This window comes from Lepisosteus oculatus, chromosome 6, assembly GCF_040954835.1.
Source record: "Lepisosteus oculatus isolate fLepOcu1 chromosome 6, fLepOcu1.hap2, whole genome shotgun sequence".
Classification (NCBI taxonomy): Eukaryota; Metazoa; Chordata; class Actinopteri; order Semionotiformes; family Lepisosteidae; genus Lepisosteus; species Lepisosteus oculatus.
Genome location: NC_090701.1, coordinates 17,455,152 through 17,481,870, shown reverse-complemented (window position 1 = coordinate 17,481,870; position 26,719 = coordinate 17,455,152). Strand labels below are relative to the sequence as shown.

The 26,719-nt window shown below is 37.2% G+C and overlaps 1 protein-coding gene across 2 annotated transcripts; it reads left to right on the top strand.

Moving 5' to 3' along the window:
- Positions 1-2,792: 2,792 nt before the first annotated feature.
- spag6 (sperm associated antigen 6) lies at positions 2,793-25,833 on the top strand. 2 transcript variants are annotated; one of them, XM_069191028.1, is made up of 11 exons: positions 2,797-3,058; positions 4,089-4,184; positions 8,195-8,361; positions 11,340-11,523; positions 16,094-16,299; positions 17,136-17,309; positions 18,515-18,667; positions 20,832-21,023; positions 21,892-22,008; positions 23,393-23,538; positions 25,702-25,833. In XM_069191028.1, exons 1-11 carry the CDS (start codon positions 3,034-3,036, stop codon positions 25,766-25,768), a joined length of 1,527 nt encoding a protein of 508 aa, XP_069047129.1. In that variant the 5' UTR covers positions 2,797-3,033; the 3' UTR covers positions 25,769-25,833. The 2 variants fall into 2 exon arrangements, with proteins under 2 accessions (XP_069047130.1, XP_069047129.1); XM_069191029.1 differs by lacking the exon at positions 18,515-18,667 and having other exon boundaries at positions 2,793-3,058.
- The last annotated feature ends 886 nt before the right edge of the window (positions 25,834-26,719 follow it).

Below are 26,719 nucleotides of genomic sequence, written 5' to 3'. Positions count from 1 at the left end.
TAATGAAAAATAAACAGCAGTAAACGTGTTCAAAGAATTACATGGGTGTTGCAGTGCAATGTCAAAATATATGTGTATATATACAATAGGCTGGTATTATTGCAATATCAAACACTTAAAGTGACAATTTTAGAATTAATTGCGTTGTCCCTGTTTGAACGCATATAATTTTCAAAATATTTTGCGTATAATTTGCACTTTATAGCAGCCATGGTTTTGATCTTAGTTTAATCTTCAATTAATAATAATACAAGTACAATACAATTAATAAAAGGTAATAAAATGAAGTCTAATCGTTTTTTTCCCCTAAACACTGAAAATGTAAGTTCCTATGGCCTTGCTAACTTTTAAAACCTTTACTGTGTAAAGCAAAGTTTTGTGGTTAGCCCCCATTGACATTCTGTTAGCATATATTTTGCTGACAAAAACAAATCATATTTGTGAAATGATAGTTCTTATTACGCAGTAGGCTGGTAAATCGATTTTTAAAAAAAAAAAATCCATTATTCAGTTTGTTTAAACAGCGGAGCTGTGATGGACATTCATGCAGAACACTCCACTTCTAACAAGTATAGTCATTTTGGAATTCCTACAGTACACTTGATAAAAAATGTTTTATTTTTATCTGTGTATTGTGTATTTTTCAACCTATAAATACTTATGTATAAAAATAAACAAACACAATGAATACTATAAATGTACACAAATACAATGAAAATGTTTAATAAAGTTAATTGTTCGATTTTTCATAACTCAGAAGGCATACCATACTGAGGGAAAGTGTTGGAGACAGTGCTGAAAACAAGGTAATCATTGGCATATATTCTGGAACTGCCCTAAAATAAGGCTTTTCTGGAAGGAATTACATGAGGCCCTGGAAACTATATTTGAAAGGAATGTACCCTTTACATTTGAGGCGGGTGAATATTTGTATGGAGTCCTTATATCAGCAGGGAAGAAAGCTATAACAAGAAAGTGGCTTCTCACAGATCTACCAACAATGAATGATTGGATTGAATTAATAAAAGAAATATATCTAATGGAAAAAATAACATTTTCACTAAAATTACAAATGAAAATTTGGTCAAATATTGGTTTAGATGGGTTCAGTACATTAAAACTTTAAGGTCAGATTTTTTTGAGATACAGAATAAGTGAAATTTAATAAGATACATTTATATAGTCTACTCCCTTTTCATATTCATAAATGTATACATCTTCCTTCTTTTGAATGTGTATAGTTTTGTTAAAAAGTTATATAATTGTAAAAAATTAGGGGAACAAACAGGAATTTGTGTCTGCAGTGTAAGGCTGAATAATGGATGTTCATACAGTATGTAAAATGGTTTGGTTTTGTTCTCTAAAAAAGAAAGAAAATGTTTAATAAAGTTAACACTTAATTTTGATTCTTTGTTCTTTAATTGTCGAGTTTTATGATATTACTGGAAGTTAATTAATTACTTCAATTAATTACATAATTAATTACTTAATAATCTTAGTGTCTAGTGGACCACTGTCATCGCTGCAGTTTTGTTAAGCAGGAACACAAAACTCCCAAATACAGAAAGTTTTATCTATCCATTTTCACTTCGAATTACGAATATTTCCTTAAATTAATATTAACCAAAGTGCATTAATAACTAAGCAAGCACATTGATATTAAGAGACAGGTCACTTTTAAATTGCAATTTAACAAGAGGGAGATTTAACAGAATCATGAAGCGAGACAAACCCTAACCAGAAATATATAACTATATATTAATAAGGAATTATTTTTTTTACGTTCTTAGCTCTCATTAAACGCAGTAATTTAACGTACCCTAAAACAAATTCGACATATGCGTTACAGTAAATACTCTATTTACCCTGTTTCCCTCTGCTTAAAGTAGAAATGCATAAATTTTGGTGCACATTAGATCTATAAGAACTAGAGACTGTGGAGAGCAGGGGACGGAAAATAGTATATATATTTTATTAGATTTAATCTGAAATACAAAAAAACATTTTGTAAAAACATAAGAAAACAAACTAACGAAACCTGAAAAAAACATCACCGGCTCCGCAAACGTACATGCGCATATATCAATCTACACCCAAACTGACAAAAAATATTTCTACCAATGAAATCCATTTGAAATATTAGTGAAAGAAACACCGTTAAATGATGAGTTCTTATTTTTTTAAGCGGCTTATAAAAATAATAAGAGTGCCTTGTGCTTATTTCCCCCAGTTTATTCGAAACATTTGTATCGTGTTTGAAACATTAAACAATCGCGCCTGTTAAAGAGGCGCGAAATCTGAAACCCCGTCGACTGGGGACGGAACCCGCGCGGCGGGCCGCGGGCACACGCATGCGCGCTATCGCAAAGCCCGCTCCTTCGAGGGATGGTTCTCTGTTAACTTGAAGCTTTTTAAAGAGCCTTTCTACCTTAAATACATGTATCAGCGTGCGCTGTATTCCAGAATTTTAATGACCACATCATGTGTCATTCAAATGAATATTTTTTCAGTAACTTCACGTTGTAAATGCGCATTTCCTAACGCTTAAATCACAGAGGGGACAGCATAATGACTGAAACGTGAAACCTAATACGTTGACTGCATCAAACTGATAGCAACCCCAGTGCTACAAACGCAGTATTTCAGCCTCTTAAAATGTAATCTTACAATACTAAAACACGAGGAACCCCATATATAGGTTCATATTGTGGATGATTACGTGAGATGTCGCATGCTACCGCACTTCTAACGACGTGAAGTACCAAATATTTCCCTGCTTCCCATCTCGCGCAGCTGGGATCTACGCAGTCTGGTCGCCGAGCAGCGAGAGAATGTTTGAGCATTTGCTTCCGGTTTGTTGCCAGGGCGACCGTTCCCCTCCAGCCCAAACTTAAGGTTGCTATTGACAAAGTCTCGATCTGCTGGGCTCTCTGGAAGCTGCTGAAACCAACCAGCTTTGGCAAAGCAGGGCACCGCCGCTCTTATTTTGAGGATTATATGCTTTTTTTATTATTTTCTGGTAAAATCTAAAATATGAGTCAACGGCAAGTTTTGCAAGGTAAGTGTTAAAAAAGCATAAACTTTGCATAAGCAGGAACTAATATAAAATGGAACTTGCATTCTATTTTAGCGAGAGTAATTTTTCTTAACCCTGTTCTATAATTTTTTAAATTATTCAACTGAGATTAAACGTTATCCAGGGCTACTTAATTTCAAATTGACTAATGATCTGGAACCAAGTAAAACTGTATAGAGATATACAATGTAACGTAAAGAGACTAGAATATTTTTTCGCAAATTCCAGAACAGTTTTGAGTCTCAAAGGAAATCAGAAAATAAGCAATTAAAATGTAAATTTGTTTAGTTATTATGTCAAACACATATAATGCTGCTGTCTCACATTGAAACTTGGGAAATGACAGAAATCTCTAGAAAGTCAAACAAATTGGAAAGAAAATTGTATAAAATCTCCTACAGCTCTGTCCACCAGCTCTGTATTAATAGAAATAAAGCGTTAAATAGCATTGTCCCTGTTTTTAAATAATCACAGATGTAAATGTACAGTATGTATAGTATCATCCAATATTGTTCATTCACAAAACCCCTTCCTGTTTTATCGTGTGTTGTCTATGTAAGAAATCATCTTAGCATGATTGACACTGAAGTTGTGATGGGTGTGGAAGCAGTCTTTCTACATTAGAAAAGCCTTCTAATCAGGAAAAATGTGTGTATTGCTTGAAAACTAGCACTAATCTAAACATTTGTACCTGATTACTTTCCCTGGAGGTCTCCAATCCAGGTACTGGCCAGACTCACACCTGCTGAGCTCCAGTGGGTTGCCAGTTGTGAGTTGCAGGATGATATAGCTGCTGTCTGTATTGATGGGCTGTTTTCACACCTTGGTTTTCATTTTTGTAGTGTTTTATGAAAGAGGAGACAGTTATTTGTGCTGAGCAATAAATTAAATGAGTGAATCTTGGGTTGCATTTAAAATGAGAACTAACAGTATTGTTCTCTTCCCCAGTTAATGTTCACAGCATTTCCAGAGGATTGGATGTATACGTAACTATTTATTCTTTTTTTTCCAGTGTTTGAGCAGTATCAGAAAGCCAGAACGCAGTTTGTGCAGACTATTGCAGAGCTTGCTACAAGGCCTCAGAACATCGAAACTCTGCAAAATGCAGGTACAGGCTCATTTTGTAAAGGAACATTCAGTGTATATGATTGTTTCTCTGGGTACTCTGACTCCCTCCCACAGCTGAAAGATTCAAGGTTAGCTGGTGTATCTAAATTGCCTCTAGAGTGTGCATGCCCTCTGATGGACTGTTTATCCTCTCTTGGGTACATTTGAATCTCAGTGTCCTGCACCTGTTTGCTGGTTTAGGCTCTTGCCATTGTGACTCTCTAATAATAAAATGTAAAGGATTAATCCAATAACCTACAGTGACCACTGTCACTGTCAAGGTTAATAGCTTCTTGTGTCAAGTGTATTGTTGGCTTTTTTGGGTCTATGTTTTTTAAATGGAACATTTATGCAAATTTGAAGCAGAAATCTAAAAATTCAAGTGCCAAATTTCAAATAATCAAATCAAATAATCAATCAACAGTAATAATCATTAGTTGTCTTTACTCCTGTAATTGTTATACCCTAATGTAAAACATTCAGTTCTGCATTCTCCTTGAATGAAGGGAGATGTAATTATCTTATATTGTTTATGTTCGTCATTCGCACAGAAAGAAAAATAAACACAAGAAGAGCTTGGTTCTTCTATGTTTGAAGTATCAACAAAACGAAGAACATCAGATAACATTCCATTTCAGTGAATTCAATGGTGATTCTTAATGACTGATCTGTTCATTTTCTATAGTGGATACTTTTTTGGGTCTGTCTGGCCCAGGAAACATTGTGATGCGATCCTGCTGCAGACTGTTAAAAACTAGAGTCAGCTAGAGTCTAGAGTAAACTGAAGTCTGCATGTAAGAACAGACCCCCTGGAGTGGCACAGGAATTGTTGATGGACCAAAGCCAAATACCATATTTCATATTGGCTGCTTACAGTGTCTGCTCACATCATAGCTCCTTTTATGGAAACAGATTCCAGTTAAAGAAAATGTGGAGTTAAGAGGGATCTCTCTTGTCTGGAGAGGCCATACCATGGACATGCGATTGTATGGAGATTGAAGACAATGATGATTTCTGCAGTAGTCTCAAATCCATTCATTTCAAGACAAGACAGGGATTATGCAAATGTGTGCGCTATACTGTATATCATGAATGGAATCTTGAATCTTGATTGATAGAAGAAAACAAACCTCTATAAATTGTAAACCTTTCATAATTTAAGTTTAACATTTAATATTTTTCAGTCTGAGAGTTAGAGCCTCAAAATGTAATTACAATATAAATATTTAATATATTCGTCACATTATGTCACTGGAAAAGAGTCATTCTGTAGTCACTTTGTATAGCTAATTATAGTAAATTATATGTACAAACCTGTTCAAGCTAAGATATATTGCACCCTAAGAGACTGTTGCTTAATATATTTACTTATATATTTTTAATTATCTTTGGTCTCAAAGTATTTCCAAGCCTATAAAATGCCATAAAAATGTGCAAGTTTTGCATTATATATAGGTTGATGGAACAGAAGTTTGTTTTTTCAGTTATTGGGGTGGGTTGTTGAAAGGGTCTCTTGCTCAGAAACTAATGTGGGTGATTTAGAAATAAGACATGTTCCCTCAAACCATTAGAGGTACATGTCTACCACAGAGAACATTTACTTTGTGTATGCACAGTAGTGCACACATTTTCAAAAAATTATATGACTAATAAAGTAAACCTAAGTTAAAATAATTAATTAAAACTTATTTAATTATTTATACTATTTTACACTATACTGATGCATCATGAAAACACAGTGGTCACACTTTACATCAATAGATCATTTCACAAGTGCATAATCATATTTATATTTTAAATAGTGAGCAGATAGTTTGTTGATTATTTCAGCAGTGTGGTTCTTTGACTTAACAAATTACTCAACTCAAATCATGTAATTTCACATAAATCACAGGTGCTCTGTGTTAGCTACAGTATTTGATTGGAGCTAAAATAGCTTAAATTATTTATTAAGAATAGCCATTTACAAAGATGATTGTAAGTAAGACAGGCACAGACCTACCTAGCATTAGTAATTAAGATTAGGTTGCAATCACCGTGAGTAAAGGCAGTTTATTTGTGAGAGAAGTTGTCTGGAAGATTAGCTATTCTGCTTCAACAGAGAGAAGAATAATCCTGAGAAATCAGCACTCTGTGGGAAAGACAATGTCATAGAAGGCACAGATTCACCACACTGGCCAAGGGCCAAAGTGTATATATTCCAGAAGGAAGTAACCTGCACCTCTGTTGAGTCACTGTGGCTTGCTGTCCACAATGCAAGATCACACAGTGACAGGGTTACAAGGGGCACAACTCAAGAAGGCAGAGTGGAGGTCTTGCCATGATCAGGTCTTTCTCCTGACTTGAGTCCAGTAGAACATTAAGACACCAGTTTGCTGATGCTGTCAATAGGAGCCAACTGTGACTGGACCAACCCCTCCAGCTGGCTGTAGCTGCACAGGAAGTGTGTGGAACATCTGTCCAGTGGCTGATTGGGTCTCTGCAGCAGGACTGTGTTTATTCTGACTGATTTAATACTAAGTTTTTTAAAATATTCTAAAATATATACTTTATAATGTCATGTCATTTGCCAAACCGCTTTATACCATACGGTGTCGTGGGAAGCCGGAGCCTACCCAGCAAGCAACGAGCGCAAGGCAGGGTACATCCTGGACTGGGCGCCAGTCCATCGCAGGGCAAGAGCAAGCCAATCAGACATGAGGACAATTTGGAGGCCACGGTAAAGGCCGAGGGGAGAAATTTGGCCCGGACACGGGGATAACTACCTACTCTTATCGAGAAATGCGCGGGGATCTTTAATGACCACTGAGAGTCAGGACCTCGGTTTAACATCTCATCTGAAAGACGGTGCCCACTAAGGTATAGTGTCTCCGCCACTACGGGGGCATTAGGACCCACACAGACTGCAGGGTAGGCGCCCCCCAGTGGTCCCACTAACATCTCTCCCAGCAGCAACCATAGTTTCCCAGGAGGTCTTCCATCCAGGTACTGATCAGGCGCCACCCTGCTGAGCTTCAGTGGGTTGCCAGTTGAGAGCTGCAGGGTGATATGGCTCCTGGCTGACTCTATAATTTATTATAGATTTTGATAGAGCATCAGGCTTCATACTAAAAACCTACCGTGACTCTTTGATGTGTATCTTTTATTTTTAATTGATTTGTCATGTCAAATAATACATATACAGTAATATGTATGCATACATTTTACTTGAATATTTTATGGGAGGGAGTCACAATCTTGGTAATTTCGCTCATGAAGTGGAAAGCATTTTAAATCCCTCCGTCCTGGTACAGAATACAACAGTCTGACATTTCTCAAGCGGATTTTGCTCCGTCTTACATTTTTAAAGATTTACTTAATCGCTGGGCCATATCCAGACCTTTTTTTCCAGGCCTTATTTTCAAAAATTTGACACTGTTCCAAAAATTTATTATTGATAAAAAAGGACCTGAAGAAGAAATAGAACAGGTCCGCAAAACTCAAATTGTTTATTTTAGCGATGCAGATTCTCTGTATAGGCAGCTCTTCTAACAGTTTCGTGAATGAAGAACACTGAAGTTCACCAATGTAAGGCATTAAGCTCTGAATTATAATCAATTAATTTTATGACATTGATAAATGCAGTGGTGCATGACATATTGCTAAGATGTAGTTTTAAAAATATTCTGAATCTCATAAGATTCTTATCCATTCTTTATTTTTTTAGTCCTAAATTTCACCCTTTTTTTCGACTATCGTGTGTGTGCTCTGCAAATGATGTTGGAATTCCTTTCATCTGGGGTTTCGAGTTAGAGCTCAGCTCTGCTGCCTGCTAGCCCGTTCACTTCAGCAGGACTGCTGCAGCAGAGCACACATAAAATTCAGCATTTCCTTTTGGCAGATCCGAGGCGTTTCTGTGTTTTGGGAGCCTGATTCTGGAAACAAGTCACAATGAAGTGTGTTTTTTTTTTTCGTGTTTTCAAAGCTTTGCTCCCTTTCCTTGTGCACAAAACCTTTCTTTCTTTGACTTAGGTGTAATGTCCCTGCTGAGGCCTCTTCTGTTGGATGTAGTCCCAACTATTCAGCAGACAGCAGCTCTGGCGCTTGGACGGCTTGCCAACTACAACGATGACCTGGCAGAGGCAGTTGTTAAAGGAGACATTCTTCCACAGCTTGTGTACTCCTTGGCTGAACAGAATGTAAGACCCTTTATGCGACTCGAAGTTACGTGCACACACAACTTCAGCTAGTGAACCGGATCATACCGGGGCTCGTACGTTTTTAAAACAACTCAAAAACCTTTTTTTTTAAAGAAGTCTCGTGTTTTTGATGCTTCGGCCATTACATTGCATAGAATTTAAGCCCTGTGTGATGGCTATGGAAGATAGCTGAAGTGTTTAATACTCTGTAGTAGTGAAAACACACAGAGGGAACAAAAAACCAAGAATAACAACAGTATGAGAAAAAAATAATAGTTGTGCTTCTTTTATTCTGTGTTCATCAAAGCCCCCTAACTGCCAAGAGTAATTCATAAACGGATGATTACCAAGCTTGAGAAATTCAGCAGTACTATAGCTGAATATGGAAGTTTAAAGGGAAACTACAGTTCCAATTTCTCAGACCGGTTATTAAATCTTGTAAGAAGATTAATTCATTAACGTTATAGAAAAAATACACAAATGTTGAATTAAGCATCAAATCGTGAAGTTTGGGAAAGTACTGTAAGTTGCCATGTTGTCGCGAATCCCTGCTCTTGGCACAGACACAAGCGAGAGTTCACGTGAATTGTGACATGAAGCAGCTATTCCTGCTCACTAGTCGCTGTCATCACTAATGTAATGCGGTGTATGAGCGATATAAGTACAGGTTGTGCAGAAAACAGTTCTTGTCGGCAAAACCGTCTTGAAGTCGAGAGCAATCTTTCCAGTGGATTAACAGAAGAATAAATAAAGAAACATATTCACAAGTCTGCTTGTTTACAATGTCATAGGGTCACTTCACGACTGGAAGTTTGGTTACCTCGTTGTTAATCACAGAATATGGTGGTGCACATACCTGGAAATTTAGTCAATTTTGTGATGTAAATTGGAGGTTTTAGAAGTTACTGTTTACATTTTTTTTCTTTGATAGTGGTTTGAAATGCACGCATCAATGCTTCGTAACTCTGAAATGTAAACATAGCGTTGCAGTTACACTTTAAAGCATGTTAGTTTAAAGTTTTTTTTAAAGTTTTCTTACTCAGTTGGATCACTGGGGTTTTAAAGGATTAAGAACAAATAAAAGGAGAAAATGTGCCTTAAATCCAAACTGCAGTTAAAATATTAGAATTTTTCTAAGGTTGGTAAATATTAGTCACTGTTGCAGTGAGACTGAGTAAGTATTTTGGCTGATATGGGACACTCACATTAGTGCAAGGTCATGAGGGAACTGCTATGTTTAGGCGGTGTGTGAAGATGAATTAAGTTAATTAACAAGTTCATGTGGAGTTTAGCTCCACAAGCATCCAATTTGATGGGGTGAAATAACAACAAAAACAGCCAGAAGGAATTACATCTTCAAGCCAAGTATTTGCCATTAGTGGCCTTCACATTGTGAGGTACGATTTACAGCAGCATCAAGGTATCAGCCCATAAATCATAAAGATTTTCCTTCTGTTATGCTATCTAAGGGTGTAGTCCTGACCTGCACCTTATACTTCCAGGATGCGCTTCACATTGAAACAATCCCTACAGGAATGTGTGTCTTTCTGATAAAGGATGGGTGGAATTGTGTCTGAAAATTCCATTTTTAATTGTGTTGATTTTAGTTTTACAGTCAACAGGCTTTTTCCTCCTAAAACAAGCCAACCTTTAATTTAAATAATCAGGAAGCCTTACTGTGTGAACTTTGTGATAGCCAACAAAGCAAACTAACCATCAAGCTTTCTGCTTACAGTGTCTTTATTACCTGTTGCGAAATTCTTGGTAAAAAAATAACCATTTGTTAAAAGTATGGATTTTGAGTTGCTAAATTCTAGCTGATCAGCTTGAAGGTACTGTGTATGATTTATCTGAATATGTTTCATTAACAAGCAGGAGAAACTCAGACCATTCACTTCTCACTGAACAGTGAAAGAAACCTGTTTGAAAGTTTCTCAGACCTAGTGCCCTCTGGTTCTTTTTCTCAGCTAAGTTCTTAATTACGTCGGCTTTTGAAACGTTAATTGAACTGTTCTCTTAAGTAGATCTAACTACTTTCTGCACCCAGTCTTTGGCTTCAGAATTAAATTTCTTTGAGTAAATTGTTGCCAAGAAATGTGGCAAAGAGATCTCTGTTCAGTCTGTCTTTAACTTGTTTTATGAATTGCTGCTTCCCTGAAGCGGTTTAAGCAACTCTTATTAGGTGCCCAATTAAGGGCTGTATGGGCTCAGGTGGATAATACTCTGTGTGAAACAGTCTTATTTAAGCAGCCTTTGTTTCGAATCATCCCAAGTGCTGACACTTCAGAAACCTATCAATTGAAACTGTATACTTAAATAAGGAGAGAAATCCAGCTCTTGGTACACAATTAATACTAATTTCTAATTCCTTCCAGCTTTGTAAGAGTTCAGAACCGTTACAAAAAAAGGTCTAATCAAGCAAAAAGTTCAATTAACAAGGTTCAGTTAACCTAATCAATTAAATTCACAGCTGGACTAAAACCAGAAACCGCAGGGGTGTTCCCATGACGAGAATCATGAGCGATGGAATTGATATTACCACATTGGAACACCGCTGCCCCTTTTGCATTGTGCATATTGAAGAACTGCGGTACCATTACCAATTTGAATATAAGAATGATTGTTGGGGGTGGCACAGTGGGGAGTGGTTAGCATTACTGCCTCACACCACTGGCACCCTGTGTTCATGGAGTGTTGTCTGCATGGAGTTCGTATGTTCTTCAGGTGTTCCTCCATGTGCTCTGGTTCCCTCCCACAGCCCAAAGACATATTGGTAGTTTCTAGTCAAATTGGCCCTAGGAGTGAGTGTGTGTGTGTCTATCTGTGCCCTCTGTTGGATTGGCGTCCCATCCAGTGTGTATCCTGCCTTGTGCCCATTGCTTGCCCTGATAGGCTCCGGCTCGCCCGCGACCCTTTATTGGATCAAGCTTTTAGAAGATGGATGGATGGATGACTGTTGTTCGTGCTCATTTCCGCAGAGGTTCTACAAGAAAGCCGCAGCCTTTGTTCTGAGGGCAGTGGCGAAGCACTCTCCGGAGCTGGCCCAGGCAGTGGTGGACTGTGGAGCGCTGGATGCCCTTGTGATTTCTCTGGAGGAGTTCGATCCCGGGGTGAAAGAGGCAGCAGCCTGGGCACTGGGATACATTGCCAGACACAACGCAGGTACTGTATAGTGACGTAGGCTTAGCGCATTTCCCGTGTTGTCTGCACACTCTTTGGTTACTCATTTCTCAGTGTCATCTAGTAAATTAACTCCACTTAGCAGCCTGAACTCCTCATCACAGCAAAGCCAAAATAAAGGATAGAGTTTGATTTGATCAGCGATGGGCCACTTCAGTCCTTAAAGGGCAGGTTCCTGCAGGAATTTTTCAATTGGCATCCAGTTAAGACCCAAAAAACGAACTATTTGACCTCATCGAAATAAATTGCTGAATTCAGTAATCCCTAGTTAAGATTAGAAGTGCAATTGCCCCATCTGTTTTGTTTGCACCCTAAGTACTGTGTATTAATATTCTACTGTAATGGAATATGAGTATTAATGTAGAAATTTCTATATTTTGTGATTTTATGACTATCGTGTATATTAACAAGCACATACACTACAAATGTACAGTATGTATGGTGAGCATATGAACAAGAGTGTCACTGTATGTTACAGTACATATCTTGTTTTTTTCATTGTACTTCAGCTGTCTAGATGTCCCATAGCTGCTACCCTGGCAGATACCTCTTTTAAGTGATTTACTGGAAGCACTTAAGTGAAAGAATATTCCAAAACTATTATTTTTAGGTGCCTGTTTTGTGATGCCTCATGTTTTGCCCAATCTATTTGGCTTAAACTCCATTTTGTAGGCATACCGTCTAATTTCCTTTACTGCTTCACTTAAGTAATACTCTTTTAAAGCTGAATTCCATATCTTTAATTGAAGCTTTATCCATGGAGTATTTTTTCATTGAGTTTATCTAAATTCTTGTTATCTAATAATGCCCGAATTGGGGAGTTACTCACAGGGGATAATTCAATGTCTTTCCAGCAGGCTTGATATTTTGGATTCCAGAAATTAATCAAGGGTTTAATTTGAGATTAATAATATAATCTTTCAAATTTGGTCAAGCCATTTCCCCTTTATGTACAGTATCTAGTTTTCATATTAATAAAAAAATAAAGTGAAGCATCCTGAAATTACGCTAGTGTGGTAAAGTATGAACATATATTCTTAAAATGTGATATAAACTGTTTAAAGTCATTGTAGAACAAAGTAAATGTGTGGTTTTAGCATAAAAAAATATCATACGCTTTATTTAAAACTTAAAAGACCCTTTGCAATGAGATGCACATGTTGTTAAAAAGCTTTTGAGATACCCATTTAAATCTGGCAGATTATTCTGCAAAAAGTTATTTCACAAATAATAGTTTGTCTGAAATTCAAATCTTGCCCTCTTAAAAAAGAGCTCTGATTTTAGTGCTTTTGTAGCTGCTTTATTCAGTTAATATTTAATTCCATATTCCTTTATTGTGTTTGAAGTGATTAAAGAGTGGTCACTGAAAGGTGGGAAGTGAGACACTGGTATTAATTAATGTCTGTCCTCCAATGACAGACGAGAAATGACAAAGTGTATTTTGCACTTAAAAGCTGTACAGCGGATTAACTCATCTTCAGGATGAGGAGTCTGTGCTGTTGGCTGGGGATGTGGACTGTGCAGAAAATGAGCAGTTAGACTGAAACAGCTGAGAGCCCCACCCGAGGTCAGCCAGAGAGCTAGTTACTATTTTAACTGCACATGAACTGGTGGATCTGGCAGCATCTCCAATCTAGCTGCCAAACAGGACAAATGGGACTAAGGATCTCCCCTGGTCTGGTATGTCTGGCCAGGTTAGATAGATTTTATTGTGTACAGTTGAGTAGCAACTCAATTTTGTGACTCCATTGGACACAAAACTCCACTGGACATCTGGACACTCCATTGTCCAGTTACTTCATTTATCCATTTGGATTGTCTGACCACAGTATGGTAAATCTTAGATTGGTTATACGTTACATAACACATATAAAGCTGTACTGGCATTCTAATACAATATAGTTTTTTTTCTGAAAGGTGGACTAGCAGAAAACTGTTTTTTCCTTTACTGAGACAGTGGTGGGATGTGGGGATACCCCAAGTTTTCAGAACTGAGGGCCATGTTTCATATTTATTGTAGGGCCACTACATAACAGCTGCATGGACTGCAAAATGAAAATCCCCTTTTTAACCTTAAGCCTCAACTAATCTATTTTAAACCTGCAGTTAGTAGATTAAAAATGTCAAACAGATATCACCTCGTTCATCATCACTTCCTCCTGTTGTCTTGAATTATAACGGATCAATGGCTTTGCTGATCACAAGTGTACAAAGGAGTTGTCATTATCATTTACGTAACGTGGAGTGGCACGGTGGTGCTGTTGTTAGCATTGCAGCGCTGGGGCCCTGGGTTCAGTTCTGGACTTGGGTTTGCTATCTGTGTGGAGTTTGTATGTTCTCCCCATGTTTGTGTGGCTTTCTTCCTCCCATAGCCCAACAACATACAGGAAGGTTAATTGGCTTCTGGGAAAATTGCCCCTGATGTGAGTGTGTGTGTGTTTGTTCCTGTTTGTGTCCCACGATAGACTGGCTTCCCCCCCAGGATGTGTCCTGCCTTGTGCTCGTTGCATGCCAGGATAGACTCCGGCTCCCCCACAACCTTATATTGGATAAAGCAGTTAGAAAATGAGTGGATGGTAACGTAATCAGAGGCCATGACTCCTTCAGAAATCATGAGCTATAACCATATGAAAGTTCATATTATATGTCACACCAAAAAAGCTCTGGCTTAAAAGATCAGATTTAGCCTGGATAATAACTGACCTTAAAGCATCCCTACCCACTACCCGCCACCATATGATATTATGGACACAAGTGTTATGGTTCCAGAATACACAGGTGTTTATTTCTTTAATTATATTTATAGGATTTGAAGACAAAAAAAAAAAAACATGAACTCATTGATATTGGTGATCAGAACTTTAATTGGTTTTACTCTAGTCTTAAGATTTTATAAGTCCAGTGCTGTAGCACTTTTGAAATATTCACTTTTGTAAATTAAAAAAAAAGAAAATCATTTATTAAAACCAACAGTAACACCCCTGCCTCCTGTTATAAATAAAGTTTTTGTGACCTTGCTTCTGGTCTTTTTTTGCAAAGTTGGCATTTGCTGTGTAACCACATTAACTGATCTAACCGTCTGTGAAGAATATGTGCGTGTGCTGTTTTCAAGCAGGGTCATTTCCTCCTTTCTGTTACTGTGATCTTGGAAAAATCTTAGTTTACAAGGTGGAGGTCCTGTTTAAGCAGTGTTGATTTTTTGGGAAAACAATAGATTCTTCTCATGCCCTGCATCTCCTTACTTGTCAGTACAGCTCTGAGAGAACACTTTCTTTATAGTTTCATATAATTTATGAATATTCATTCATTATATAGAGTTATGTGTGCATTACATGTATTATATACAGTATGTATACAGACTGGATAATACTACATTAAGTGCCTGCATTCTGTATTTATCCACTAAAGTATTTCCGTTTAATTATGTGAGTTACCATGCTTTCAGTAAAATATGATTTCTCACCATGCAAAACTAAATTTTAAACTTTCCAAATGTGTTTTCCTGACCTCAACTGCAAGACATCTAATTAGCCTTAACCTATTTAAAAATGTAGCCTAGTACAGGCAGTCACAGAAACAAAACAAATGCATGTTTATTTCAGAAGCAGATTGCATGGATCTTTTCCCAGTGCACAAAATGAAACACAAGACAAGAGAATGCAAGTCTGTAACAGAGTGGGGGTGAATGTTATGAAAATGAGTCTGTAAATTGCATTGAACTTTCAAATGTATGAATGTAAATAATGTATGCAATTACTACAGGTAACTAACACACTACAATTATTGAGTGGGGATACATGAAGACTGCAGAACAGGTGAAATTAACATTAGGTTTGTTATTTAACATTAACATGTACTAAAAATATAACTTATATATATATAAGAATATCATGTTTGAGTGCCAGTCATAGTGTCTTGTGTATTGTGAGTGTATTGTTAATGCAGAATGTTGTGAACTGTCCACCTGCACACCTGTTTAAAATTGTAGATTAAAAAATGTGCTTGTGTTTGTGTACTTAAAATATATAAAAAACAAATGTCCCCAGTTCCATTGTCTTTCCCCTTAAACCACACAATGACAAAGGCATCTTACTTTATTGTACCTTGTGTATTATTTTTGTTTATGCTCTGATTGCTGCCAACACAAATCAGTCATTAGACAGCTTAATGGGGAAAATGTATTTAACTTGGCTTGAGCTTGGGGTTATTATCTTAAATGCGTGCTGTGCAACAGCCGAGGTTGAAAGTGCCGAAATCTGTTTGCCCCCTTTCTCAACACTCCACGAACAGCCCAATCTGCTTGAAATGCGTGCATTCTAATTTGACTCCATCCATTGACCTCTATCCTTTTGAACAGCAGATTGGTCCACATGATCCGTGCAACCAGCCGGGCTAATTTGAAATGCAGATGTAGTGATGGTGAACTGAACTGACTCTCCCCAGCACATTGGCTTTTTTTTTGTAATCCTTCCCGGGAGTGTCAGGGTGAAAAATGGCCTGATCAAGGGTCATCCACCCCTACTCACTTAATTATTTTCCTTGTGATCCACAGAACTGTCACAGGCCGTTGTTGACGCAGGAGCAGTTCCGCTTTTAGTTCTCTGTGTCCAAGAGCCGGAAGTTGCTTTGAAAAGGATCGCTGCCTCAGCCCTAAGTGACATTTCAAAACATTCTCCAGAGCTGGCCCAGACTGTTGTGGATGCTGGGGCGATTGCTCATTTAGCCCAGATGATTCTCAATCCAGATGCCAAGCTGAAGGTAGGATGTCCACAGTTTACTTAATTTGAGCAGAGGGTTTTAATATAGCTCCACTAGTGTAAATAGGCTTAATTCCAACAGGAAAGAAAGAGAGAAAAATGTCCGAATTTGCACTGATTCATGGAATTAATCATTTTTTTTTACCATGCCACATTACAGATATTGACTGGGAGATAACTTTTTTTATGGGGTACCTCTGATCCTGGATGATTAAGTTAAAGGAATCGTAGAAAATCGTATGTGTTGATTCTCTTTTAATTTGGCCACGCTGTAGTTCACTTTCGTCAGCCTTCGTGATGTAGATACTGAGATGATTACATATCAGAGGCAAGCCTCGTGTGGTGATTAGTAAGGCTGCTGCACTTTTGCTAGACAGGAGGGACTGGTGTTTTATTGCTGGACTGGGGCACCTATGTCTTCTTGAGTTACGTGAGTTTCAGTTTCCTCAAAGCATCAGAGGTTTTTAAGACTATATTTGATTGGCTGTTCAAAATGATCCTTTCTCCATTGCCTGGCAATGGGCTGGCATCCCATCCAGGGTGAGAGCTGTCAGGTGCTCTTTGCTGCATCTTGCTCAAGGTAAAGTTGTTGTATTCATTAAAAATGTGCTCTTCTATTGCCGAAACACAGATAGAAAGGTCATGAAAGGCCAAACTATTTACACAATTTTGTATGTGATCTCTTGGCACCATTCTTACTTAATGATCTGAATATGATCTAAAAAGTGTCACCCACTTTTATAAGCTAATAACGAAGAAACAGATGTAGTTACTTTAGCCGGTCTTTAAGAAGCTTAGGTGTTTTTTTTCTAAATGGCTCCTTTTTTCCCTCGACAGCGTCAGGTGTTTTCAGCTCTCAGTCAGATTTCGAAGCACTCGGTGGATCTGGCAGAGATGGTGGTTGAGGCGGAAATCTTTCCTGCTGTGCTTACATGCCTGAAGGATCCTGATGAGTATGTGAAGAAGAACGTTGCGACACTGATGCGGGAGATCGCTAAACACACCCCAGAGGTAACAGCTGATTGGTCCGCACTGTTTTTTTTTTCTCACTCAGACTGTTTTCAATTTACTCTATAGTTTCCTCTTAAGCAGCTGTATTGCAGTTTAATTTGTAGCATGCCCATTTTAGGCATCTACCTACTTTTGACGTGCCATGTAAGGCTGTTAGCAATAATGGCTCCTAAAGATGTTTTTGAAAGACGGGTGGTAGAAATTGTGCCGAAAGGCTAATTGAATATGGTGTTTTAGACTTACATATTGTGTCACTCTGACGTAGTTCCTCTCAGTGTTTCCTTATTCAAGGTTAGGTCTGATCAGTTAGGAAGGGTTAGCAAACAATGGTACATACATGTACAAATGGGAAAATCAAATAGTAACAGGACAATTAAGCAGTCCAACCATTAGGACCTTAAATGGAAATGGTAGGCACATACTTGAATCCCTTTCTGAAAATAATTATATTAATCCAACAACCGTATGAAAAAAACATTTTTCCTACCCTGTGTCTATTATTATTTTTATTTGTATGCGTTTGTGTCATTAGAAAATTTGTGGTTCTGTGCCATCCCTTAAATTATGTTGTCTGTAGTCTTTTCTTTAATCCTTATCCTCCACTCCTTTATCTGGTCTCATGATGCCTCACAGAAACAGTCTCTGGGCACTTTGCCATCTGAACAGCTGCACACGGCAAGAGAGTCACTGGATTTTCACTAATGGAACTAATTGATTTTACAAAATAGGAGACCTTGTTAAAAATGTTGCATGTTGCATGTGTTTTCCTATGGATCTCGTATTTGTGCAGCATCTCCTTTAACGATGTTTTGCAAACATATTATTCCAATTCATTTGGAGCTCCCCCACCCCTCCCTACCCTCAAACAACATTGGTCAAGATTGCGAAAACTTAAAATGTCTTCCTCAGATAAATTCCTGTTACGTTCGCAAATTAATCCTTCGCACACACGTATGTGCCTAATCTTTCAGGTGTATTAAAAGAAGGCACCCTTCACTGTTTGCGTCTGTCTGCTGTGATGTGATATCATCTATCCGTGTACAAATATGTTTGCACAAAAGTTGGAAATCCTGGATTCATACAGTTTTAAAGGTTTTATGATACATTGACTTGAGATCACCTACACGTTAGACTTACACTCCACTGGATTTATCACATGGTCTCAGTCTTCTGCCTATTGGTACCTGCATCCCTCTCTTTTGCAGCTCTCCCAGCTGATTGTCAATGCAGGAGGAGTGGCTGCGGCCATTGATTATATTGGCGATTGTCTGGGTAGCGTCCGTCTTCCAGGTATCATGATGCTTGGGTATGTGGCGGCTCACTCTGAGAACCTGGCCATGGCTGTGATCGTCTCCAAGGTGGGTGTGGTAGCTCCACAGACTGCTCATTATCTATTTGACTTCTAAGACCGCGTGTTACAGGCAGCTAATACTTTTTGCCTGAGCCAGAAGAAGACCTCCTTTTAACAACTGCAGATTACTTGTTAAATATGAATGAAGGATTTCCTGTTTAATATTACAGCATTGATTACTCATCACTTGTGCACTTTGTTTTCTTGTGAATAAATGTAGTAATAATGACTCGTGGTGTCACAAAAACAAAAGGCGTAGGCTGGCCATCCCCACAAATTAAAATCTTGTGCTACAACGTTCTCAAAATGAAGTGGCTGTGCACAGGAAAGATTTACAATAGAGAATCTCTCCAGTAGATCTAGGTTTGTCTTTTAACTTATTTTTTTTCTTAAAGTAAGCTAGTAAGCTGACATAGGAAAGCTATCATGTGTTTTTGTCCCATATGTGTTGTTTCATCCTTGGCGGTATTGTGCAAAATTGTTGTTCAGAGGTCACTGATGAAGAAATAGCTTGTTACTGATGAAAAATGTTTGGCTAATGAATGTCATGACAGCATATTCCCATGGCTTGGTGTCCATTGCTCATGAATACACAGCCATGATGGCACCATAAATGACTGATATCATTGCTTATTTTATAGCAAAAAGATTGAAATAACAAATGTGTTTTCCTTAAATTGTTTTTCATGAACTAGCCTCATACGACCATATGTTTGTTTATTTAATATTTCAACATCCACATTAATATGTTTAAAAGTTGTTTAAAGTTACTTACTCAGTGCATTAGCCTAATAAAATAAAAACAGTTCATTTTTTTTGTAACACTTCCAAGGTATTCATAAATTAAAACATTATGAAAAATGAACAATCATATTTAACAATGCGTCTGTTGGTAGTAAGGGCCTTTGTATATATTAATCTCATACAGTTCTTTAAAATTCTGTTAACAGTGGTGATTTAGACAATCAGACGTGTGTATTTTAACCAGTACATTATACCCATGACAAAAACGTTTCGACACCACCATCAAAGTGTGATTATATATAATATATACAGATTTTATTCAGCACAAAGGTATATTAAACAGTTTGCTATGCTTTTGTCTATGCGTCCTTTTACAAATTTAACTTCTTAAATCTGTGCTTCATAAATCTCACACAGTTTAATAAATTTGAGTTTAACTTTGTCATAAATAGCATTCTTGTGTGAATGAACATGGAAGTTGAAGTTATTATTCAAGAGCAATCTGTGTAAGTCACGCCTTTTATATCAGACCTATGCTAGAACATTCAATATTTTGTGTGATGAGAACCATACTACTAGTACAGCGTGAGATTTATATCAGCACCCTGCTGACTTCACATTGTTAATTAATAAATATGACCCCTCTGCTAATTACAGATTTGAAACTCATTGTCTGATGGTGGAATTCAGTTGATGCGAAAAAAATCTGCAGTATAGCAAACTAAATAGAAAACAGCTGTTACGTAAGACATTTACAGTTTGTGCCTTGTGTTTTATTTGACCAAATACAACCATTTTTATATTGAGGGATAAGGCTGCAGCACAATTCTATGTATGCTTGTTGGCATAAATGTGTTTTGGCTGTCTGGCCAAAATGTGTGAACATTTCCATCCTTTAGTAGCTTATAGGTCTACAGTTTGGATAAAACTTACATTCAAATATCATCAAAGACTGCTGAGCAGCCCAACCGGTGAAGTTCAGAGGTCTTTCTTGTTCATAAGGCAGAATCCATTAACTTTGCATGTACAGTAAAAGCACCTTCTGTTACCGTTGTTAAGAAGAGCCACTTCAAATGCTTCTAACTGGGTACTTAAATGTGTAAAATGCAGACTTGACTGACTCCGACAAGGAAAAGAGGAAGGAAGAAAGAACTGGCCTCTCATCCTAACAGTAAATCATCCCCAGTTGTAGAAAATAAAAAAAAAACATACTTGTTAATTCAACATTTTTAAAACAGCTCTTCAAACATCAAAGGAAAATATAATACTGATTGAGCTGATCAGCTGTATTTCTAGCTGTTCTTGAGTGCCCGTTGTTTTTCCACACATTCTTCCACAGTGATGGCTACAGACTGCTTGTTATTCCGATTGTAATAATGCTGTGAGGCCGGTGCTGACCCACACCGTCTGTGTCCTGATCGCTGCAGGGGGTGCCACAGTTGGCTATCTGTCTGACAGAGGAACCAGAGGACCACATTAAAGCAGCGACAGCCTGGGCCTTCGGGCAGATTGGGAGACACACTCCTGAGCACGCACGGGCTGTTGCTGTAGCCAATGTGTTGCCAAAGCTGCTTTCACTGTACATGGAGACGGACAGCTCTGAGGACCTCCAGGTGAAGGTAAACTACTGTATTCATGAGAATTGCCCTTCACTGTGGAGTCTGGTTCTGAGCCAAGTTAACTAACATGGCATTTGGCAACATAGAGCATATGCACCTCCTGAGAACTATGCTGAGCCAAGGTGAACTTTCTGTATCTAGTAGATACTATATTTTGTCAGTGCCTTGTCACTGTATGTAGTGTTAAAGCATCAATTGTTTCGAAAATCTAGCTCGTCAACACAGAACATTTTCAATCACTTTTTAAAGAGGAAGTGTATGCTAGGAGATCTTTATATATTCTGTATATAATTTGAAAATACTCTTTATATATTATATACTGAATACATGCATATTTATTAACATGTTAATTAGATGTAAGGCTGTACAGTTACTGTTGTGTTTCCAGCATAAATTGGCTTTAACCTGTAAAAATGTTTTCTTTCCAGCAATTTTACTTACTAAAATGCATATTCCTACCTTGTCTTTCATAGTGATCTATTATAGAGCTGGATTACATCCCAGTTACATGATATATACATGATAGTTTAGTACATTTTATAGCTGTATATAAGTTGATGTAAGGGACTTCAGCTACGCAAGACAATACAACATAAAAAAAGCTTAATTATATTTCCTTTGTATATTAAACACAATTGATCTCCAGTTTGAAATCGTCAGACATCTAAACCGTTTTCTTTGTGAACTCCTGTGTGTAGTGTTTTGTTGCAGAATGTGCACGCTTTCTATTTTTTTAAAACAGAAACCAGTCTGTTCGACTGATTTCCAGCTTTCAAGGCCTAGGAATGCCGAGCACGATGGGCTTGAAATTCCTGTCATTGTTTCAGGGAGATGCCAGAGAGCTCCCATTAATGTTTCCATCTTGTAGGCGAAAAAGGCACTGAAGAGCATCCTGCAGAAATGCACTCATCTGCCAGCACTGGAGCCTCTGTTGCACGACGCCTCTCCAAATATTCTCAAGCATGTCGTCGGCCAGTTCAGCAAGGTAAAGACAGAACAGAACCGACGTTTCATTAAAATCCGTGTAGAAAGACGCTGATTGCATAAATTATCATATTAAATCTTTGCAAAGGAGCAAGTAATAGGTTTATTCCATGCTGAAAAAAAGAAGAAAGAAAACACAGCGGTTCGGCCGTGGAACCTTCTTCGGGTGTTGTTTAAATTAGACAGTTACCGCATGAGCAACAAAATCACCGGTTTCATACATTTACATTTTAAAACAAGCAGGGTTAATTCCACGCTGAAAAGTAGAAAAAAGAAGCAAAATACATAGTGCTTTTTTTGTGGAGCCCTTGTGATTTACTTTCTTTTCTATTTTACAATGTGAAAATTAACCTCTATACTGTATGTTCCTTTGCAAGCTTTTTATGATGTGTTTTATTCTACTAAGGATGGTATCATAATTCTTTGAGATTTACACGTCAGTGAATGACTTTATTTGTATTAATGAACTGTCCTGTTTGTTTGCTTTGCCATGTTTTTGATATTCGTTTTGAAGTATAATGAAATTTAGGCATGTGCAAAGCCCAGACAAGGCTCATTTAAGTAGCTTTAAGTAGCATGAAGTAGAGCCTGTTGTCTTTCCTAGTGACAACACTCAGAAGACAATGTACAGAACATTTCAATTCCACCCAAAATAATCCTCTCTCTTTATACACAGTACAAAAGATTTGTGCAATCTAGCCCTCACATCCAAAAATACGTAGTAAAAGAAGCTGTTTATTTTTTATTCAGTTGTGGTGGTGGGGGAGGGGTGTTCCAGGGCACTGGAAAGTACATCACTCAAGATTAAGGCACTGTCTAGAGTCATTTGGATGTATATTTATCATAAATACAATAAAGCAAGCGAACAGCAATAATAATGCTTAAAAGGAAATCTTCAAATCCATGGAGATCCTGAGACAGTGAGCATTTTTAAAACTCTTTAAAAACCTAACTTTTTGCATTTAATATGCATTTAGTTTTACTCTTGGTTTTATCTATTCTGCCCTGTTTAGTGTGTGGTTTTCCTTTTTACTTGTGTATTTACTGTTATGTGTTTTCCGTGTGTACTATTCTGCAGTGTTCTGTGTCTCTTGAATAGTGCTTAGAAATAAAATGCGTTGGCATTCTTTTAACATTTAACATTTTCTGACATAAAGCTCATTAGCTTTTTAAGTAGAACAAACACCATCATTTTGTACAAAAGGCTTTTTACAATATACAGTATTGAGAACTGTGAAGCAGCTTGCCAGGTTAAGTAAAATGCTGTTTAATTCTATATGTTTATAGATATTATTAATATCTACAAACGCTCAATTAACATATTATTTCTTAATAGGTATCTTCACTAGTGTTACAAATTATTCTATGCTGTGCTCGTTCCTCAGGTACTTCCTCACGACAGTAAAGCCAGACGACTTTTTGTCACAAGTGGCGGCTTGAAGAAAATTCAGGAGATAAAAGCTGAACCTGGATCAGCTCTTCAGGAATATATCAACTCCATAAACAATTGTTATCCAGAAGAAATAGTCAGGTAAGAGTTAACAGCTGGAGGAGAGAATTAACTGAAGCTGTCATTATGAGTGATTTTTAAATACGTTGAATAAATATGCGGCCCTTTCAGTCAAGGCAGCCAATCATCGTGTCCTGCAATCTGCTGGAGTCCTTCTGCGTGGAGTGTGCATGTGTCCCCCATAATCTTATGGGTTTTTGCTGCTCCACTTTCCTCCAGCACACTAAAGGCATCCTGGATAGGCCAATGATTTTCATTGCTTGTGTCTATGTGTACATATGATGAACTGGTGTATGCTTGTGGGATAGGCTCAGGGTTGGCACGACCCTCACCATGAATACACAGTTTTCTGATGATGGTTGGATGGATTAATGGATGAATGCAATCTGTCAATAGTACTGGTCCACTGCCTAGTAAATCTAGAAAGGACTTTTCCTGCAGAGCAGGAATTGGACACAAACTGCATTAACATTCTATGGTTTGTCTTGTAATCACGTGTGTCTTGTTGGTAATATTTCCATAAAGTTTATATTGAATAAACCGTATGAAGAGCCATGATTGGATTGCCAACTAAATCAACACAAGTAACAGAATTCGTTTATTAAGGTATGATATGCTGAGGTGTTTGTTTTCTGTACTTTTTCATGGTTGATGTTAATTCTACTTCTTCACATTTATTGTATGTGACAGATCACATAATCGAGTGACAGAACTACGTCCTGTTTTTCAGGTTATCCCTGCTTTTTAAAAAGTGAAGATCTAGGTTTTCAGTTTTGTTTTCAAGAAAGTGAAACAGGAAGTGAAGAAAGGAAAGCTTTAAAGAAAGCTTTGAAAGAGTTTTTAACATACAGTACCTTGGAAAAGTATTCAGACCCTTTCTATGGTGTCCCGTGTTGTGAAATTAAAAAATGATATACATAGATTTTTGTAAACTTAAATATTCAAACTAAGACTTTTAAGGGTAAGATAGGTTACAGTAAAGGCTGCAGGTTGCAGCCTACGCATGCTGATGCAGCTACCTACTTGAACTAATAAAGTATCTGTCTAACTAATGTTTGACTTCACCATGCTCAAACAGATATTTATATTTTTTAGATGTATGAATACCCTTCTTCCTGATCTAAGCTTTTATATAACTTTATCCCTGAGTTACGCTGAAATCTCTTTGGTATTCATGGTTTAATCTTTGCTTGAAATTCACGACCAGACACAGAGACACCTTACAGAGACAGGTGTATTTATTTCTGAATTACTGAAAAAACTATTGTTGCACACCAACCGTGGCTACTCTGTTAATTGGATTGCTTGTCAAGGTTTGTTCACTTAAATTAATTTGTCATGCCATCATGACTTTTTTTTCTTTCATGTTAATTATTTCCTGCTTTTGATTTGGCTAAGAATGTGTGGGCAGTGTTGTTTAACCTGTGTAACAGATATTAATTTCAGGTGGGTATCTGCGTCAGCACTTGGTCTGCAAAGGAACAACAGGTTTATTCCATGCTGAAAAGAGAAGAGAGAAAACGCAATATTTCAGCTGTGAAGCCTTCTACAGGTGTGAGCGACCTGAAGACCTAAAGGCCTGAAGAAGTCAATGATAATTTGCTCACACTTGAAGAAGGCTTCACAGCTGAAATATTAATTTCTACTTCAAAGTATCATGCTAGCAGGCTTTAAAGAACAAAATGTGCAAGGGCCTGATTACTTTTGCAAGGCACTATATACAGAATAGCTTTTAATGTATCCTTGCCTTAATTATTATAATAGTAAACATTACACCAATACTCAAGGAACTAACACGATTTAGGAGACTGGCATTTATGCATAGAAAATGTAAATTGACACACAAGCCAACACACAACAGTTTACTTACATTATAGATTTCTTTCTTTTTATGCAATAAAAACTATGACAGCAGACTACATTTCAAATCTAAGTCTAATGTGTCTAATTAGTCATTAGTTCAGGTGGGTAGCTGCGTCAGCATGCCTGAAGAAGGCTCCACGGCCGAAACGTTGTGTTTTTTCTCTCTTCTTTTTTTCAGCATGGAATAAACCTATTACTTGTTCCTAATTAGTCATTAGTCAATTATAATTTATTCTGACTCTATCACACAATACAGTATTAACGTTGAAGATTTTAGGTTGCTTTTGCTAGCATTTGATATTTAATATTATTTATTTTCAGGTATTATTCCCCTGGATATTCAGAGACTCTTCTGGAAAGGGTGGAAAATTACCAACCTGTTATGTAAGAACTGTTTTATGTCTGACTTCACTAAGAATTTCTACTGAAATAAACAAACTTATCAATCAGTCACCAGGAGTTATTGTCTGTAACACACAGCATGTTTAGTAGTTATTAAAATAAAGCATACCATTACACTCTGTTTTGTTTTAACTAATATATTTAAGATTATTATATATTGACCATAAGCAAGTTCACCCTGTTTTGAGACTTCAAAGAAGAATGTGCACTCCATTTTGTGACTCTGGTTATTATTATGTCTAGTAATTGCAATTTAAATGTATGCTTCTTCAGTTAGATCTAAAGTTGACAAGGTTTTCTGATTTTTTTGACAGAATTTGGTGTTTTATCTTGTAATCCTACTTAAAAAAAAATAAATTCAGAGTAGAATTGTAGTATCAAAATGATTCGGACCTTAAATAATGAGTCTTTGGTTGTCATAGAAAAACTCTTTGTGTTAATTATTTTGCAGTCATTCTTTGGTTGGTGTTTTTTTTCAGTGTACTTATTTTCAGAGAAATAATGTAGCACATTTATTAACTTCAGATCTCATTATCTGATTTGTGGGCATTCATTACCTAAACAAAAGACTACATAAAATAGTTATAAAACTAAATTATGCAAAATTATCCTTCTCGTACATAATTTATTTAGGTATTGTTTTATCTTGGTGCTTTTGTTGTTTTGCCACTAGCTCAATTTCAATTAGAATGCAGCAATCGCATAATTAAATCATCAGTTATTGTTTTAAGGGGGTTTACTGGTGGTAGACTGTTTTACCAAATGAACGCACAGAACCAGTCCCAAGTTTGCTTGCATGTGTATGCCTGGAGACTGGCTCACCCAAAAGGCTGTTTCAATTGAAAAGGTGTGAAAGAATAAGAGAATCAACAGGGCTTTAGGAATGTGAGTGGTTGAGTGTTGGTATGTCAGATAGGAAGCAGACTACAGTGCCACC

Excerpts from the sequence above, each read along its gene's own strand:
- spag6 (XM_069191028.1), top strand. The coding sequence starts at position 3,034 with ATGAGTCAACGGCAAGTTTTGCAAG. Across the intron at positions 3,059-4,088 it reads TCAACGGCAAGTTTTGCAAG|TGTTTGAGCAGTATCAGAAA; the intron begins GTAAGTGTTAAA and ends TTTTTTTTCCAG. Across the intron at positions 11,524-16,093 it reads CATTGCCAGACACAACGCAG|AACTGTCACAGGCCGTTGTT; the intron begins GTACTGTATAGT and ends TGTGATCCACAG.